The sequence below is a fragment of the Xyrauchen texanus genome, chromosome 50, assembly GCF_025860055.1.
Source record: "Xyrauchen texanus isolate HMW12.3.18 chromosome 50, RBS_HiC_50CHRs, whole genome shotgun sequence".
In the NCBI taxonomy this organism is placed as follows: Eukaryota; Metazoa; Chordata; class Actinopteri; order Cypriniformes; family Catostomidae; genus Xyrauchen; species Xyrauchen texanus.
The window spans coordinates 13506263-13522979 of record NC_068325.1 but is presented as its reverse complement, the minus strand read 5'-3'; the positions used below and the strand labels follow the sequence as shown (position 1 = coordinate 13522979).

General features: G+C 38.2%; 2 protein-coding genes across 2 annotated transcripts in view; one reads left to right on the top strand and one right to left on the bottom strand.

Annotated features, from left to right (window-relative positions):
* LOC127640919 (potassium/sodium hyperpolarization-activated cyclic nucleotide-gated channel 2-like) overlaps positions 1 to 7443 on the top strand; it is a 41009-nt gene extending 33566 nt beyond the window's left edge. Inside the window, exons 7-8 of the mRNA XM_052123632.1 lie at positions 2846 to 3010; positions 5755 to 7443. Of these exons, the coding sequence (XP_051979592.1) occupies positions 2846 to 3010; positions 5755 to 6632 (1043 nt within the window). The 3' untranslated portion in view covers positions 6633 to 7443. The remainder of the gene's footprint in view (positions 1 to 2845; positions 3011 to 5754) is intronic.
* A 4651-nt stretch (positions 7444 to 12094) lies between these two features.
* LOC127640994 (DNA-directed RNA polymerase, mitochondrial-like) overlaps positions 12095 to 16717 on the bottom strand; it is a 50637-nt gene continuing 46014 nt past the window's right edge. The window contains 2 exon segments of the mRNA XM_052123731.1: positions 12095 to 12679; positions 16456 to 16547. Coding sequence (XP_051979691.1) covers positions 12609 to 12679; positions 16456 to 16547 — 163 coding nt within the window. The 3' untranslated portion in view covers positions 12095 to 12608.

Below are 16717 nucleotides of genomic sequence, written 5' to 3'. Positions count from 1 at the left end.
ACTTGTGCATCTAGAATATTTTAAGTTTTTTTTTATCCAGAACTCCATGGGTCTTTCATCATATTGCTCTTGGCACCATCTTAAAAGAGCAATAAGCCACAAGAAACTATTCGTTTGAGCGATTTTACCACGGTTAAGGTGTGTTGTTAGGTGTAAGGCGATCTGGATCTGTGGTAAAATCACTGTGGCCTCTCGTGGCTTATTCCATTAGTCTGTGTTTCCAAGAAAAATAGTCAGGCCATTTAAATAGGTTAATAGCATAAGACATGGGAACCTTGGACTTATTAAAGACCTCACCGAAATTAACAGCCAGGTTGAACTGAGAAGCACCTCACTGATCTCGGCCTGCATCACCTTGGTATAATGATGGACTGCACTCTTGAAATGGAATACATAGACTATCAATTAATTACCAACAAAAGCCTTCATCAGCCAACTAACAAAGGACAGTTGCATCTATGTGAACTTCTGCAGTTAATCCAGGATGGACTTCAAAGATATTAGCCATTAATCTTACAGTTCATACAAAGTCTTTGTTTTAAACACTGGCCCTTAACATTTACTTAGTTTAATAATTGTAAACCATGTGATGACCAATGATGACTCTATGACATTATAGATTTTACAGTTTAATCTTCTGTTAATGCCTGATCTTCTGTAAAGCTGCTTTGAAACGATGTGTGTTGTGAAAGGTGCTATACAAAAAAAAAAGTACTTTTCTTCACTAAGCCATAAAAGGAATGTGTTAATACTCCCAATGGCCTGAGTTTTCAGTTAATATCTTAGAATAGTAATGGTGGTAGCCATGTGGAACACTTTCATTTTCCTTTGGGTAATGAACACTGCGTTGGCATGTAATATTGTTTGTTCTTTCTGCAGCTGTAATGAATGTAAGTGGAGCTAAATTTGATCTCCACACTTGTGTTAAAGGAGGCACTTCATCATAGACTTGACAGTTTGGTTTTGCACGCTGGGATGCATCAACACAAACTGGGAATGTTGTAAAAATGTGATTTGTGGCAGACGGCTGTTTTTGCAGGTTTATTATTAGGTACCACTCTGACTTTTTTGGTAGTTGGTGTATGTTTATAAGTTCAGTTGCACTGTTAAAGGGATAGTTCACCCAAAAAATAAAAAATAAGTCATCATTTACTTATCTGTATAACTTTCTTTCTTTCAAAGAACACAAAAGGAGAAGTTAGGCAGACATATTAGGCCCCACTCACCATTAACTTGTATTGTATGGTAAAATTATGCAATGAAAGTAAATGAGGCCAGTGTTCTAACTCTTTTTGTGTTCCATTGAAGAAAGTCATACATGTTGGAATGGCATGAGAGTACCACCAGGAGTGCATGTAGTGAGGAGTACAATACATTTTATTAAAAGTCAAGTCTTTGCAACTATGTGCAATCAACTTTAAAGTACACTTTGATCTAAAAACACTCTTATTAAGATGCAAAAGCTACCCAGAATGAAAGTGATATTGATTTTCAACAACAGGCAACTTCCACTTGAATACACAGTGGAGTTTTACTCTACAGGGATGAGGGGCATTTTGGTCGTGATGCTAACAGCAACTTCAATGAGGGTGAGCTGTGCCAACATTCACCTTGAAGTGTGGCCACATTTCCAGCTGGGTTGATACCAAATTGATGAGCATCCATAGGTGTGTGTGGACAGGGCCCCTTCAGTCAGGGAACAGGATCTAACGTCATTATAATGTTGAGTGTTCTGACCTTGCTTCCACTCGGAAAAGAACAGAAGCACAAAAGACACAAAGCAAACCGACAGCTCCTTCAGAGTGTGGGTTTGAGTTACCTGACAGGTATTGGGTCCAGTGGTGGTGAAATTACATGGAGGAGTTAATTCAAGAAGAACAACTCAAATAAGATGACTGTGATGAAGTGTCTCTAGAAAGTTTGGGACAAACGTTCTGTAAATGTTCCAAAGATGGTTGGATGGCCTGTTTTAAAGTGCTAAAGCAAACATATCCCTACTGGGGGACATTAAAGAAACTAGCATTAGAAGAAGTTCTGATACAAAGTAATGGCCAGCATCATCCAGTCACTGCCAACCATATTAAAATAAAATGTTGCATGAAAAATTCTGAATCTATGTACTGATTACGATTGTCCGATGTCTGCCAAACATGTTGAGTGGTCCAAACATCACCAGCCTGAAACTGAACTTTTGACCAGATTTTAATAGTGAATGCACATGACTGTATAGGAAAGCTATAGGCTGCTCCCTAATTAGGGAATTACTTAACATTACCTGTCTGCACTGGTCTCAGAACAGATTGAAATGCACCTTAATTTCATCCTAACTCCATATACAGCCTTTGAAAGCAACATTTTCCAGGTTTTGGATGCATCCATTGATACTCAAGCAGTTAAAAACAAACTCTGATCTTATGTTGATGGCCCTCTTAATGTATTCCATATTGCTGCATTTTTTGCCTTTGCATTCTCAAGTTCTCCTATATCTCTAATATAATTATTTTAGACAGGCTTTGGGGACTCTGTCAAATGGCCAGGCTGGTAGAACTGCTATACACCAGCTTGATCAGGTTTGTAGACCAGCTAAACATTAGCTAGGCCAGGCTGAAAGACCACCTAAACACCGGAAAGACTAGCTTTTTAAAGCAGGGATGAAACATTATTGTATTTTCAAAGGTCAAAGCAACACAGAGGTTAAGTGTCAAATGCATCATGTTTGTTCTATACCACAAAAAGTGGTCTTCTAATTTTTAAACTTTGTTCCAGGAGATAAAGTTGGACAATAACTTTTTCTATTCTTGAACCACAACCATGATATATCCTGTTTGTTTCTCTCTCTCATCAGAGATCTGCCTGTTGACCCGTGGAAGAAGAACTGCCAGTGTTCGAGCAGACACCTACTGCCGTCTATACTCACTCTCTGTAGACAACTTCAATGAAGTATTAGAGGAGTACCCCATGATGAGGAGAGCCTTTGAGACGGTAGCAATCGACCGCCTTGACCGAATAGGTATGTCTGCCACCTAGACAGCTACATTTATAGAATAAATACATAATATTGTGAATATCAGCACTTAAATTCATGTACTTTTTGTAAGTGATAGTGTTTTGGACATGTACTATGGTAATACCATGGCATTTTTTAAAGTACCTTGGAGTCCCATGTAAAGTACCATGGTATTGCCATGGTTTTGTGGACATGGTTCCATGGTAATGCTATGTTTTGTTGGGTACCATTGTACTTGCATCCCATACAAAAAAGTACTGTGGCAGTAACAATTGTAAAATAATAGTATCAGATAGCACTACCAAGGTAATTTGATATATGGGATTTAAATGTATGTATCATGGTAGCACATTTCATGTCCAAAAACAAAACAAAACATGGCAGTAATATGGCACAATGACCAAAAAACTTGGTCATACCATGGTACTTTTTGTAAGTGATAGTGTTTTGGCTCAGTACAATGTACCTCGGAATACTAAATAATACCATTTCAGAGAATATTACCATTTGATATCATCACTTTACCATGGTACTGCCGCAGCACATTTTGTATGGGTGTGTTTACCTGTATAAAATACACTACTGGTACATGGCCAGCAACTGTTGTCCACACATTCAGATCTTCCATCTGTTTCATCACATTTGGACATTCATTGGTCATCTGTGGGAAAATATTATTCCCTTCCAAAATTTGTCTTCAACACAATTGTTTTGCCATTCTTGGCTTGAATTTTCAGCACATAAACATATAATTTGCCACGAGAGGCCACCTGCCCTCCCCACCCCGATCAGCATTCATTTGGAATCCTTCCCTTATCTCCCAAGGTCAGTGTGCTGCTGATGTCACTCCCTGTCACATGACCACCTCATTTGTTTACAAATGGGCCATGCCGCCACCCCACTCACTGTTGCCATAACAGCCAGATTCCATAAATGATCAGTTCAGCTCACGGAGGAGTTCCAGACACTTTGCAGTAGAGCATCTGCTTTCACAGTCTCGAAGTCAATGGGCTGCAGTCGCTTCACATAAATATTGCCTGTTAAATGTATGAATCCAAAAAGTGTCTCAAGTTGCTTATTAAAAAGGGAATTCAGAGAGATAGCTGTAACAGGGTGTGTCCAATATAGGGTGACCAATTTACCCCACAAAGTATTATCTACAACTTTTTGTAATTCTGTGTACTTTACCTACATTTGCTGAAGTGTGCTTTTTTAACAAACCAAGTAAAATTGCAAATATGTGAGAGTGATAAAATCTATGACTCATTATATAAAAAGCATGATTCATTAGTGATATTCTTGAATGAGTAGTTCTTTTGAGCAAATTCTCAGCAAGTAACCGGCTGAACCAGTTCACAACATCAAACTGAATCAAAGTTTATTTCCGGGTTGATGACGCAAGACGCACAGCTGAAGTAAATCTACTGGCTACGCGGCACATCAAACTGTCCAACTCAAAAAGAACTGAATGAGCCAGTCCCACTGACTGTCGAAGTTTGCCAAGGATTGCAGTGGACTTGCTATGTGTTGAGATGTTAATGGCAGTAGCCAAATAAAACATTTAAAAACCTATAGATTATTTTTGAATTATTTACAAATATTTGCAAAGTCTTGAGACTTAAGTATGCATTTTCACTTGATGATGTTACTAATACAAATGATTAATAATTAAGCAATATATAAGCAATTTAATCAGGACGTCTGGTCACCCTAGTCTAGTAGTTTTCAATTCTGGTCCTGGAGTACCCCAGCACTTCACATGTTGGATGTGATGCAAAATGTGCAATTCTGGTTTATTCCTGTACCACTGCTCTAGTTCTAGCTCTAAACATGATGGATGACACAAATCTTCACCGCACATCCTCTGATATTCGCTATATAGCCATGGATCTGGAAGACAGCTTGTTGAAATTGCATGCCCAAACCAAGAGAGACAGAGTGATAGTTTTCAGTGTTATTTTTGTGTGCTACTGGAGGCAGATGTGAGAGAAATTGAAAGCGATGTTCGGGCCCTGCCGATGGGAGCCGTGAAAAAGGATGTCATTTTAGCTGCAAATTGGTCTCTGCTAGCAGCAGGGTACAGGTGATAGACACGTGCTCTGTCACAAGTTAGTGTTAGCTGTGCCGTGACTCAGCAGTACGATTCTAGCGCCAGATATTATTGCTTCCTCTCACTAGATATCTCAGCAGGGCTCTGGGTCATACTGTTCACAAGGGACTGGGTGACCCATCGATGATAAAAGAGCAGTTCCCTGAACAACAAACAATCCTCTTAAACCTGCTGGTCTTAGCTGATCTGTATGCTGGTTTTGGGCATTTGTCCGTTGAAGGGACCAGTTGAAGAACAGATTGGCCTGGGTGGGAGACCTGCTAGACTGTAAACCAGCTCAAAACAAAAAAATTTCCCAATAAGGGTTGCCAGTAAAACAACAGGAATATGCTGTGTAAAGCAGCAAACATCTATAAAACACACTCAAACCAAAAGACAAAAGTATGCTCTCCGAATTGTGCAAATCTGCCAAATATGAATTCAATTTCTTTTCAGTACTTTGTCTGGAAAATGGTACAAGGATTTAGTGCAGTATTAAGCCAATTCTTCATTTTGTCTAACAAAGCAATGAGGGTAATAGAGCTGAGTGTAACAAGTTCATTGTAATATGATTTCAATATTTAGGTAGTTTTTACAACTGCACCTTTATTATGGATCCTTAACTGCATTATTATTGCCTGTTTGGTACCTCTTGCAGGCAAGAAGAACTCCATCCTTATGCATAAAGTACAGCATGATCTCAACTCTGGTGTCTTCAACAACCATGAGAACGAGATGATTCAGGAGATTGTCAAGTATGATCGGGAAATGGTTAAATTGGTGAAACAAGGAGACATGCAGCGGCCCAGGGCCATGTCCATGACTCCTTCAACCCATGGTAGCTTTTTTGGACCTTCCAGCCAGCCCTCCACCAGTTCTGCCATTGCCACCCTCCAGCAAGCTGTGGCCATGAGTTTCTGCCCCCAGATGGGCAACTCTCTAGTTGGTTCTGGGGCCGTCCAATCTCCCTGCATGGTGAGGCGGTTCCAGGTGGTCCAGAGCCAGACTCCCCCAGGCTCCCAGTACTCTACATTAGCCCTTGCCTCAGCTCTTGCCAACACACCTGTCCATAGCCCTCTGGCCACAACTGGTCGAACTTTCCAGTATGGTTCCAGCCCTCCGGGTGCACCCTCGGGCTCCCAGCTATCCCTTGTACACCAACACGTTCCCAGCCCCACACATCGACCACCAGGCCCCAGGAGCACTCTAAGCCAGGATGCCCGAGCTCTGTCTGCATCCCAGCCATCCTTGCCCCATGATTTGGTGCAACCAGCTGCCCCAAGTCCTGCCCAGTCAACCAGAGTCTCCTCCACCTCCATTGGCCCCGCTCATAACCTTCCAGGTCCTGCAGGTCTCAGAGGTAGCAGCCCTCTAAGAATGGCACTGCCCCACCAAATGTCTGTAGGTGCATTCCCCCCCGCTTCCCTCCCCCAGATGAGACCCAGCTTGGATTCAGGACTGCCCAAGAAGGATTCAATAATCAGCCTGCCAGAGACTGACCACCACCCCAGATCTAGATTATCGTCAAATTTGTGACAATGATGGAACTGGTGGGCACTGCCAGTGTTGGGAACCTGTGGACATTCCCTCACCAATAACTTTTCCCATTCCTTTGTCACACTTTGGATTTTACTCTCAGAATGTATGTGGTGTGACCGGCCACAAAAAAAAAAACATATAACGAACAACATCCATCCATCCATCCATCCATCCATCCATCGTCAACCGCTTATCCTGTGTACAGGGTCGCGGGGGGCTGGAGCCTATCCCAGCTAACATTGGGCGAAAGGCGGGGGACACCCTGGACAGGTCGCCAGTCCATCGCAGTAACGAACAACATATCTGTTTAATTCCTAACAGAATTGAGACATTTCCATTGTACCTATAATATAAACATCAATGTAGCTTGCACCAACACAGTTTGCCTCTTTTGGATTGTTTTCTTTATTGTAGCTGTTCACAAAGATTACAAATGTACCAACCTTTTATATTCTGTAATCCAAATGATGCATACTGACATGAATACCAGGACATTGCAGTTTGCTTTTAATCAAAACGTAGGAGGTTATTCCCTCTTTTCAACATGAACCAGCTAGACAATATATATTTAACCTATAATGTTCAATATTAGAATTGTTATAGGCAGATCAGTGGAATCCAGGTTATGAAAAGGGATGAATTCTTACTGGAATTGCTGTCCATGTTTTTTTTTCAAGTCTTTTGGTATTCAGACCAAAGTTGGGCCAAAAGAAAAATGTTACCATGAGGTTACATGTAAAGGTGTGTCAAATGAAATGAAAGGATACAAATATAATTGAATTGCATTGATTTTGACTAAAACTTTGTGTTGACCATATGCGAGTGTGTTTCTTCACTAGTCCACAACAGAGCACATTTTATCCACGTCCTGATTTAGCACTGGGGACACATAAATGAACCAATAGTTTTCTAATTAATTAAAGTAAATATCACAAAGATATTGAACTAATTATACTGGTGCAGTACGACGTCTAATGACTGAAGTACTAATTTGCCCTTATCTGGTGTATTAATTCCAATGGACTTAAGTAGCTTTCTTCACAAATGTCAGCTTTTCTAAATTAATTGTTTCTTTATTTAAAAGATGTGATGTTTTATTTGAAAGATTATGGCACTGTCCATATGTAAAATTATTATTCCTCACAAACAAAGAAGAGACTTATTGCTCAAAGCCTCAGTAGTTTTGAGGAAATCCAGTATGGGTCAAGAAAATGTCCTTGCAATTTTTTACTCCAAAATCAAAAGAAACAAATGAAGTATATATTGCATATAGAAAAAGAAATTAATTTTATGGCAATTCAGATTTTTTTTACATTGTTATATTATTTTCATTATGCATTACAGTCACATGCATTTTACCCCACAATTCTCATTACTGCAATGTAACAAAAAGATTCATTTTCCATACTCAATATACTGTACATACAATAGCTGAGCACTTTATTTGGAACACTATGGACCTAATAAAGTGTCCGACAAGGTCTTCTGCTGCTGTAGCCAATCCGCCTCAAGGTTCGACGTGTTGTGCATTCTGAGATGCTATTCTGCTTACTACAATTGTACAGAGTGGTTATCAGAGTTACCGTAGCCTTTGTCAGCTCGAACCAGTCTGGCCATTCTCTGCGTTTCCATCCACAGAACTGATGCTCACTGGATGTTTTTTGGCACCATTGTGGTTAAACGCTAGAGACTATTGTGTGTGAAAATCCTAGGAAATCAGCAGTTACAGGAATACTCAAACCGTCTTGCATCAACAACCTTTCCACGTTTTAAATCATTGAGATCACATTTTCCCCATTCTGATGGTTGATGTGAACATAAAATGAAGCTCCTGACCCATATCTGCATGATTGTCTTCCACACGATTGGCTGATTAGTTAATAACATAAATAAGTCGGTGTACAGGTGTTCCTAATAAAGTGCTCAGTGAGTGTATATGTATAAAGTATATGGGTTAAATATGACTACAAAATTGTATTGATGTTTTGTGGCAATCACCCACATCTTAGAAGGCAAGTGAGGTTAAGCGAGCAGAATGTGAGCAAGTACACTGCCAGTGATTACCCCATTCCTTTGAAATGTGACATGAAGTATCAGGCGACAATGAGTCAGCGCAAAATAACTCGCTCGCCGTGGCTACCTAATGAGGCACTGATGTTCTCTCTGTCTTTGAATCCTTAAAACCCTATTTATATTCCACTGTTCCACGTACCATTGCACTGCTTAAACGCGGCTAACTTTAAGCATTATTGTAGCTTTTTCAGGTTTGTTCTGAGCTAAGTCCCGGCGTACGACGAAGCCAAATGTGAATCCAATTAAGTCTGTTAAATGATCCCCTGTGGAAACCATAGTCCACAATCCAATGGCTCCCCATATGCTGATTGATTTTGATTTTGCGATTCACAATGTTTTAAATGTAATCAAAAACAAAGTTGATTTTTTTCAACTCGTTTTATGATTTTATGTTACATTTTTGATAAATTATAGTTATATCTGAAGCAATGAAGTTTACATGATTTGTCCATGAGAAAGGCATATTTGTCTCAATTTTAGTGACCCATAAAATTAAAGATTTATGCACCACAAAGCACCATTAAGTTTTACTATGAATTATAGTAGCCGAAAAACAAAATATTCTGAAAGTTTGTTTTTTGTTAATAAGAAAGGGACAAGGTCTGAGAAACGAGAAATGTCTTCATACTTACACACTGCACATTAACTTTCACCACATTGATTTTTTGGATTATCCATAGCATCTGTGGGTATTTTTCTTGACTACCAAGAAAAGTATTATCTGTCTAAAAATGTCAAAATCTAATTTAAAAGAGTTTTCCCCAAGTATCCATTGTTTTCATTGACATGTTTTCTCCTGAGAGCCTCCCTGATGTCTAGGCTAACAGTTATTAAGGTTTCTATCACTTCACAGAGATGCTACGCATTTGTCGGACAAGCCGTTGGCAAAGGAAGAAACTTTGGCCAAGTAATCCTGTATGTAAAGTTCAAGGAGTCAGCATGTTCATAGTCTAATCAAGATAAAGATTTGCAACCTACAAAAGTGTGCAGAACTTTCTTAAAAAATAATATATATATATATATAGAGAGAGAGAGAGAGAGAGAGAGAGAGAAAAATAGAAAACAGAAAAGCCTTGAGTTGATTCTCACTTCAAGGCTGCAGTGATTCGTGGGCGTTTTGTAATGTTTATGTAACACTGTGTACATTTAAAGACAAGATCAACTTCAATGTACAAGGATGTGACAACAAAAGTTGTCTTCATCCCACAAATCGAACAATCTCAGACGCTTTTTTGTGAGGCAGAAACACTAAATCTCTCGTCCCTCCCCCTCCATATTATGGAGCATCATTATGATCTCTGGGATGCAGTCATCTCTTGGTTCCAATAGTAATGTTTGGGATCATAAGTCACTGTAGCAGTAACCAGATCGACTAGAAATGAGAATGAATTTAGCTTTCATGGTCTTTATAGCCTCAACTGTCGCGAGAGCCTGCTTTATAATCATTGGGCTGGAAGATAACGGCTTCCCGTATCCAAACATGAGTCCAGGAAAGTGGTTAAGATCTATTTTCACCCCTATAACCCGCCGTTCAGGCATGTTACTACATGTAGTGAAGCATAAAAAGACGCAACTGCAAAATAAGACACCAATGTTTAATACAAAAAAAAAAATTATTTATTAAACATCAGTGTCATCATTTTACAGTTCTGCCTTTTTACGTTTCGCAACATGCTAAAGTTGGAGACGTTAACTTATTCTTCGCATCATGTTAGTATAGTTGGAAACGTGAACAATTTATGCTTTGTCATTTATGTCAACTTGTTACACTTTGCAACATGTTAGTACAGTTGGAGACGTTAACTATTTACACTTCGTAATTTACGCTAAGGTGTTGTACAATGCAACATGCTAATATAGTAGGAGGGGTTAACTATGCTTTATTTACGTTAACTGGTGCTTAGCGATATGTTAATATAGTTGGAGACATTAACTATTTATGTTTTGTTATTTACGTTAATTTGCTTTGCTTCAGAAGATGCTAATACAGTTGGACTTATGCTTCGCAACATGTTAGTTTAGTTTGAGACATTAACTATTTAGGCTTCGTTATTTATGTTAACTTGTTGCGCTTTGCAACATGCTAATATTGTTGGTGTTAATTATGCTTCGTTACTGACGTCAACTTGTTACACGACACCCCTTACAAAAAAATCAAAATCAAAAGCAGCAAATTTTCAGCTTTTCGCCAGTAGTGGTGAAACTCCAGCAAACCTTTGGACAATTTGCCACAAGTTTGCCGCAAAGCTAATTTGCATGTGACAATTAGCAGCGGCAAATTGGCTATGAATTCTCGATTTTCTTAACGGATAAGCTGCTAATATAGTTGAAAATGTGAACCATTTATGCTTCGTTATTTATTTGAACTTGTTACACATCGCAACATGCTAATATACCTGGAGACATTAACTAATTATGCATCATTATTTACATTAATTGTTATGCATCGCAAAATGCTAATATAGTTGGAGACATTAACTATTTATGCTCGGTTATTTGTTAACTAGTTACACTTCGCAACATGCAAATTTACCTGGAGACATTAACTATAGGCTATATGCGTCGTTATTTACGTTAGCTTGTTACGCTTCACAACATGCTAATACAGCTGGACACATGAACTATTTACGTTTCATTATTTATGTGAAACAGCTCGTTAATTTGTAACAAAATGTATTTAATAAACAACTCTCCTGCCAAGTTATATATAGAGCTAACAACTGTTGCCAACAGTAAATTGGCATGTTAATAATACAGAATCTATTTAATGTATGATCATAAGTGTGCATATTGACAACTATTTTACAAAGACTTAGAAGATGGCTAATCCAATCAACATGCTAATATTACTTAGTAATCTTTTTGTAATTTCTCTTGGGGAGTCTGTCCAAGATGACAGGAAATGAGCAGATTTGCCTACATCAGTGCTTGTGTAGTCAAGTGCAGCCTGATGTTGGATTGGTTTCACTTTGCCCTTTGTAATATAAAGTATTCACAATTCTGAAAACATGAGTGAGAGAGAGAGAGAGAGAGAGAGAGAGAGAGAGAGAGAGCTGAAGCAATGCATTGGGTATTGAAATTTAATAGCAATTAACCTTTCGTAGAACAGAGTGCAAAAATATTTACTTTATTTCTTGACAAATGCCTTGTGTACATTCTCTGTCAAGCACTCATTCTGACCTCATAGTACATCACTCTTTACATTGCTTTGTTTATAAAACACACTCTCTAGAGTCATAAAAGAATTCGGTCATCACTTACTCACCCTTACAGCTTTGGAACAACATGAGAGTGAGATGACAGCATTTTTATTTTTGGTTGAACCATCCCTTTATGTGCTTTCAAGTCCTTAAAAAGGGCACCACAAGGCCAAACACTGCCCACAATTGTGGCTCTAAAACATTCAGAAAGGTGCATTGTTATAATTCTCTCGTTCCTTCTCTGGCTTTGAATGTGAGAGTAGAGCCAGCTGTGAAGGGATGCTGGGAGGTAAATCATGTCCAAGTGGAAATGTCAGAGAGGGCTTTTCAGATGGGCTGCCTTGAAATCGATGAGAGCCCAGATCATGTGGTTAATCAACCCAGCGCAAGCACTCAGGAGCGAAGGACCGGATCAGAGCCATGCCGAGAGAGCGTCCTCGCTCCATACCAGGAAAAAACGATGCGCTTATACATAGACACACAAGGGCGACTGCTGTTGTTTGCCTCTGCCTGGACTCTGCTTCAGTACTTAAGTGATGTCTTTATAACAAGACAGACACACACATTCACACATACATACTTATCCACCATATCAACCAATCTGGTCTCAGTCAAGCACACTTTCGGTGTAGTTAAAAAGCAGCAATATATTTTCACGAGGTCTTTGGAGAGCTCTCGTGTTCCTGATGAAAGCTGTCTGTCAGCTTTGCGATACAGTCATCAGCTGAAGAAATAGATGGATTTTTTTAACCTTCTCCAGATTGCAATCACCTAGAAGAGAGCAATTACATGATTACAGATGCTTGGACTCTTAGCATAAAATATGTAAAAGGAAAACAGGATATATATATATATATGAGGCATACATATCACTCCTTTAAATGTCTTGAAAATAATGTCACTATCAAATATTTTTGGTCTTAAAAAAATAGGCTTCATTTTCAAGTTCTTTTGGGGTGAAATTTGGCCTGGACCTTTCTTGACAGGGAGATTCACATGAAAGGTACTGTTGCATGCTAAACTATGACTTTAATCATTATTTTGTTAACTCTTTCTATTTTATTTATTTTAAGATGTAGAACCTGAAATCAACAAAAACAGAATAAGTTTGGCATATTAACTGAATTCCATGTCACTCCATTTAATCAACCCATGCATGCTCTAATCAATTTCATTACAACTTGAAAACAGAAATGAATCCCCCATAGGAGATATAAATATAGATAAAGCAACCATTGACTGAAGTATGGAATTGTGGGATGCCTTCTTGCTTGTGCACCAATGTGATGTCACCTTGTTGTAAAGAACAGAGGAAATCAGGCCTCTGGGACACACACACACACACCCTCCAGCTGTTCCCTCAGGGAGTCAATTTCATTAGTGACAATAAGGAGGGGTCCTGGAAAAATACTGAGCGTCTCTGTTCTCTGGGTTTCTCCAGCAATCATCTTTCTGACTCTGTAGTATTTACCAAGTGTTCACTCTACTTTTGACCAATGGATTTCCTTGCTTCTTTCATGACATCCCAGTTGTTTTTGATTAATCAATGATGATTTTCAAAATGATTTTATGGAGACTGTTGGGGCAGACTTCCATTTGTGTGTCAGGTACCAATGCTTTAGAAGTATATTGGCCGGCAAAGGCAAAACGAACTACGCATTTTTGTCAAAATTGAGGTATGACCAAAATCATGTCTCTTAAGACTCTGATCTGTCCTGTGACAGATACAATTACAATATTATTATTATATCCACACTTAAACCAAGCAATAGATCATCACACAAATTCGTATTTGCATCCATTTGCACTGTTTTTGAATTGTTTTTCGATGTAAACATGAGCTAGATGGACGACCGTTGCACCCCATCAAGCTGTGTTTTATGCGACAAACGTTCGGTGTGCATTGCCCCTAACTGTGAAGCCATTTTTACTTTTTCAGTTTTGGTGTTGTAGAATAGATATTATAGAATTTATAGATTTAAATGGTTGTATTTTTTAATGCAAGAATGCGTGAACAGCCCCCATCTTTGAATGCATTTTTCAAAATTTTAGTGTTGTATTTCTTGTATTTTTTTCTTTGTAGAATAGTAAAGATACAATAGTACGATGGCATATTAGTGCCATGTTAAAAAATATTTTTTTCAAGAATATAGTAATCATTTGAGAAGTCAAAATTATTAGAAATACAGTCGTAGAAATATGGGTTAAAGTCTAAATAAATTGAAATGACGGGGAATAAGTCGTAGCATTATGGGAATAAAATCGTAATATTTTGAGAATAAAATCCAAATTACGAGAATAAAGTCGTAACATTTTGGGATTAAAGTCGTAATATTTTGAGAATAAAGTACAAATTTAGGGAATAAAGTAGTGAAATTATGAGATTATAGTTGTAATATATATTAAAAATCTAAATTATGAGAATAAAGTCGAAGCATTATGGGTTTAAATTTGTAATATTTTGAGAATAAAATCCAAATTACGAGAATTAAGTCGTAACATTGTGGGATTAAAGTCGTAATATTTTAAAATAGAAATTCAAAATCACAGTAAACACCTCAAACCAGGGACATAACATTGGCTATGCAACTTTATCAAATTAGCAGAGCTAAATTTGAGGGAAGTATTTGCAAGCTCTCCGTTCATGAATGAGATATGCATTAGTACAGGAGTTTTCAACTTTAGGGCACCTGCTAATGGAGGCACAAGATATATGCTTATGCTCGAGTGAAACAAAAAGAAAACCAGGAACTGCTGTGAATTACATAGGTCCATTTCAAGTCATTGTACAGTACTGTGATTTATTTTCTCAAAATATTTCAAATTTTATTTCTACAATACACTATTCTCATAATGCTACGAATTTATTCTTGTAATTTTGACTTAATTCTCGAAATCGCAGATTTCTATTACGTGGCACTAAAACGCCATTGTACAATAGAACTGACGCATTAAATGTTTTTTTTTATCAAGTGTTTATAAAGCGTTCAGTGTGAACAGTCCCTAACTTCCCCAAGACATTTTTCTATGATTCAGCATTGACATAGTTACTGCATTTTGACTTTGTACTGCAATTCAGACACTATAAAATGAAAATTGTTACATTTCAATGCAGAAATGTCTTTATTAAGACAATGTGGCAAAACGGTGAGTTGCTCAAAGAATAATATCAACAAAATATTTTTTTAGAGCAGAGCTTAATAATAATAATAATAATAATAATAATAATAATTTCTTATATTTATATAGCACATTTCTAAGCACTTTACATAGTATAGGGGTAATCTCCTCAACCACACCAGTGAGCAGCATCCACCTGGATGATGCAACGGCAGCCATAGTGCGCCAGTACGCTCGCCACACACCAGCTATTGATGGAGAGGAGAGTAGAGTGATGTAGCCAATTCAGGGATGGAGATAATTAGGAGGCCATGATAGACAAAGGCCAGTGGGGGTAATTTGGCCAGGACACCGGGGTTACACCCCTGCTCTTTACGAGAAGTGTTCTGGGATTTTTTTGAATGACCACAGAGAGTCAGGACCTCAGTTTAACATCTCATCCGAAGGACGGAAGTAGAAAAATGAATCGTCACTATAGAATTTTCCATGACTTTTAAGATTTGATTAATTTCCACATTTCCAGGGCTTGAAATTAAAATGTTTAAATTAACAGATATTTCTAGATTTACCAATGTAAATTTGTTTTATTTGTGCAGTCCCAAAGTTAATACATTTTGTTATTTATTGCTTGCCTTTATTGATACTGAGCTTTTAAACACTGTAAAAGTGCCACTCAACACTGCTTCTTCGGAAACAACATCTTGATGAGCCAGATGTGTGTGATTTTTGCAGTGAACGTGTTTTTCCACCCATGTTGTCCAGCGCTTCCTCCCGGCATGTTACGTAAACAGATTAAGCAGTTGACAAAATTAATTGTCATCAGTTTAATTATATCTATCTCGTTGATGTACATACATTCACATGTGTGGTTTTGCAGGATCATTATGCAAGAGCCCACAGCTGCCTTAAAGCTGACAAGCTGTCAATTAGATAAGGTCAAACCACTGATCTGTTCGGCAGAAGGCAAAGACTGCAGTGGTTGACAGGCTAAACTCACCTGTCTGAGGAACCTTGGCCAAAAGCTCCACCATCTTCCTGTATTCTTGAAACTTATTTGGCTTGGATAGCTCCCTGTGGGATTTAATATGAAGAGGACCATATTGTTGTGTTGTTTATGAATGGGTGTTTTGGGGCTCAACAGCCAAAATAGAAGCCAAAGTCCAAAGGCATATCACATCACTCCACTTGTCCAATTACACACCAATTGAACCCTCCAATAACTCTATAATATATTATTGCCAAATTTTTAGTTTCATATATTTAAAGTTTTACACTTTTTGTTTACTTATAGCTGCCTCTGCATATTATGCTTGGATAGGAAACCATATTTAAACATTGAATAAATAGCACGCTTCACCTTTAATTATGAACTATAGTAGTTAAATACTGTTTATCAGTTAAAAGAACAGATGTACATTCAAACTTACGGTGGTCTACTGCAATATTTCTGCAGGAGAAACTTGGACAGCTCCTCCAGAATGGGCTGACTATGAAGAGCCACAAACTGCTCACGACACACCTGAGGAGCGACAAAGAGCACTCAAGTCAATCATTATGCACACTTATGTGCTAGCTTCAGTACTATCTGCCTCTCACTTCCTTTTTCTTATGCCTGTCTCTGACTTTCACCTCTCTTCTATTTAAACTGTCCCATTTTAGGAGGAATCTGTGGCCACAAAGCATATCAGG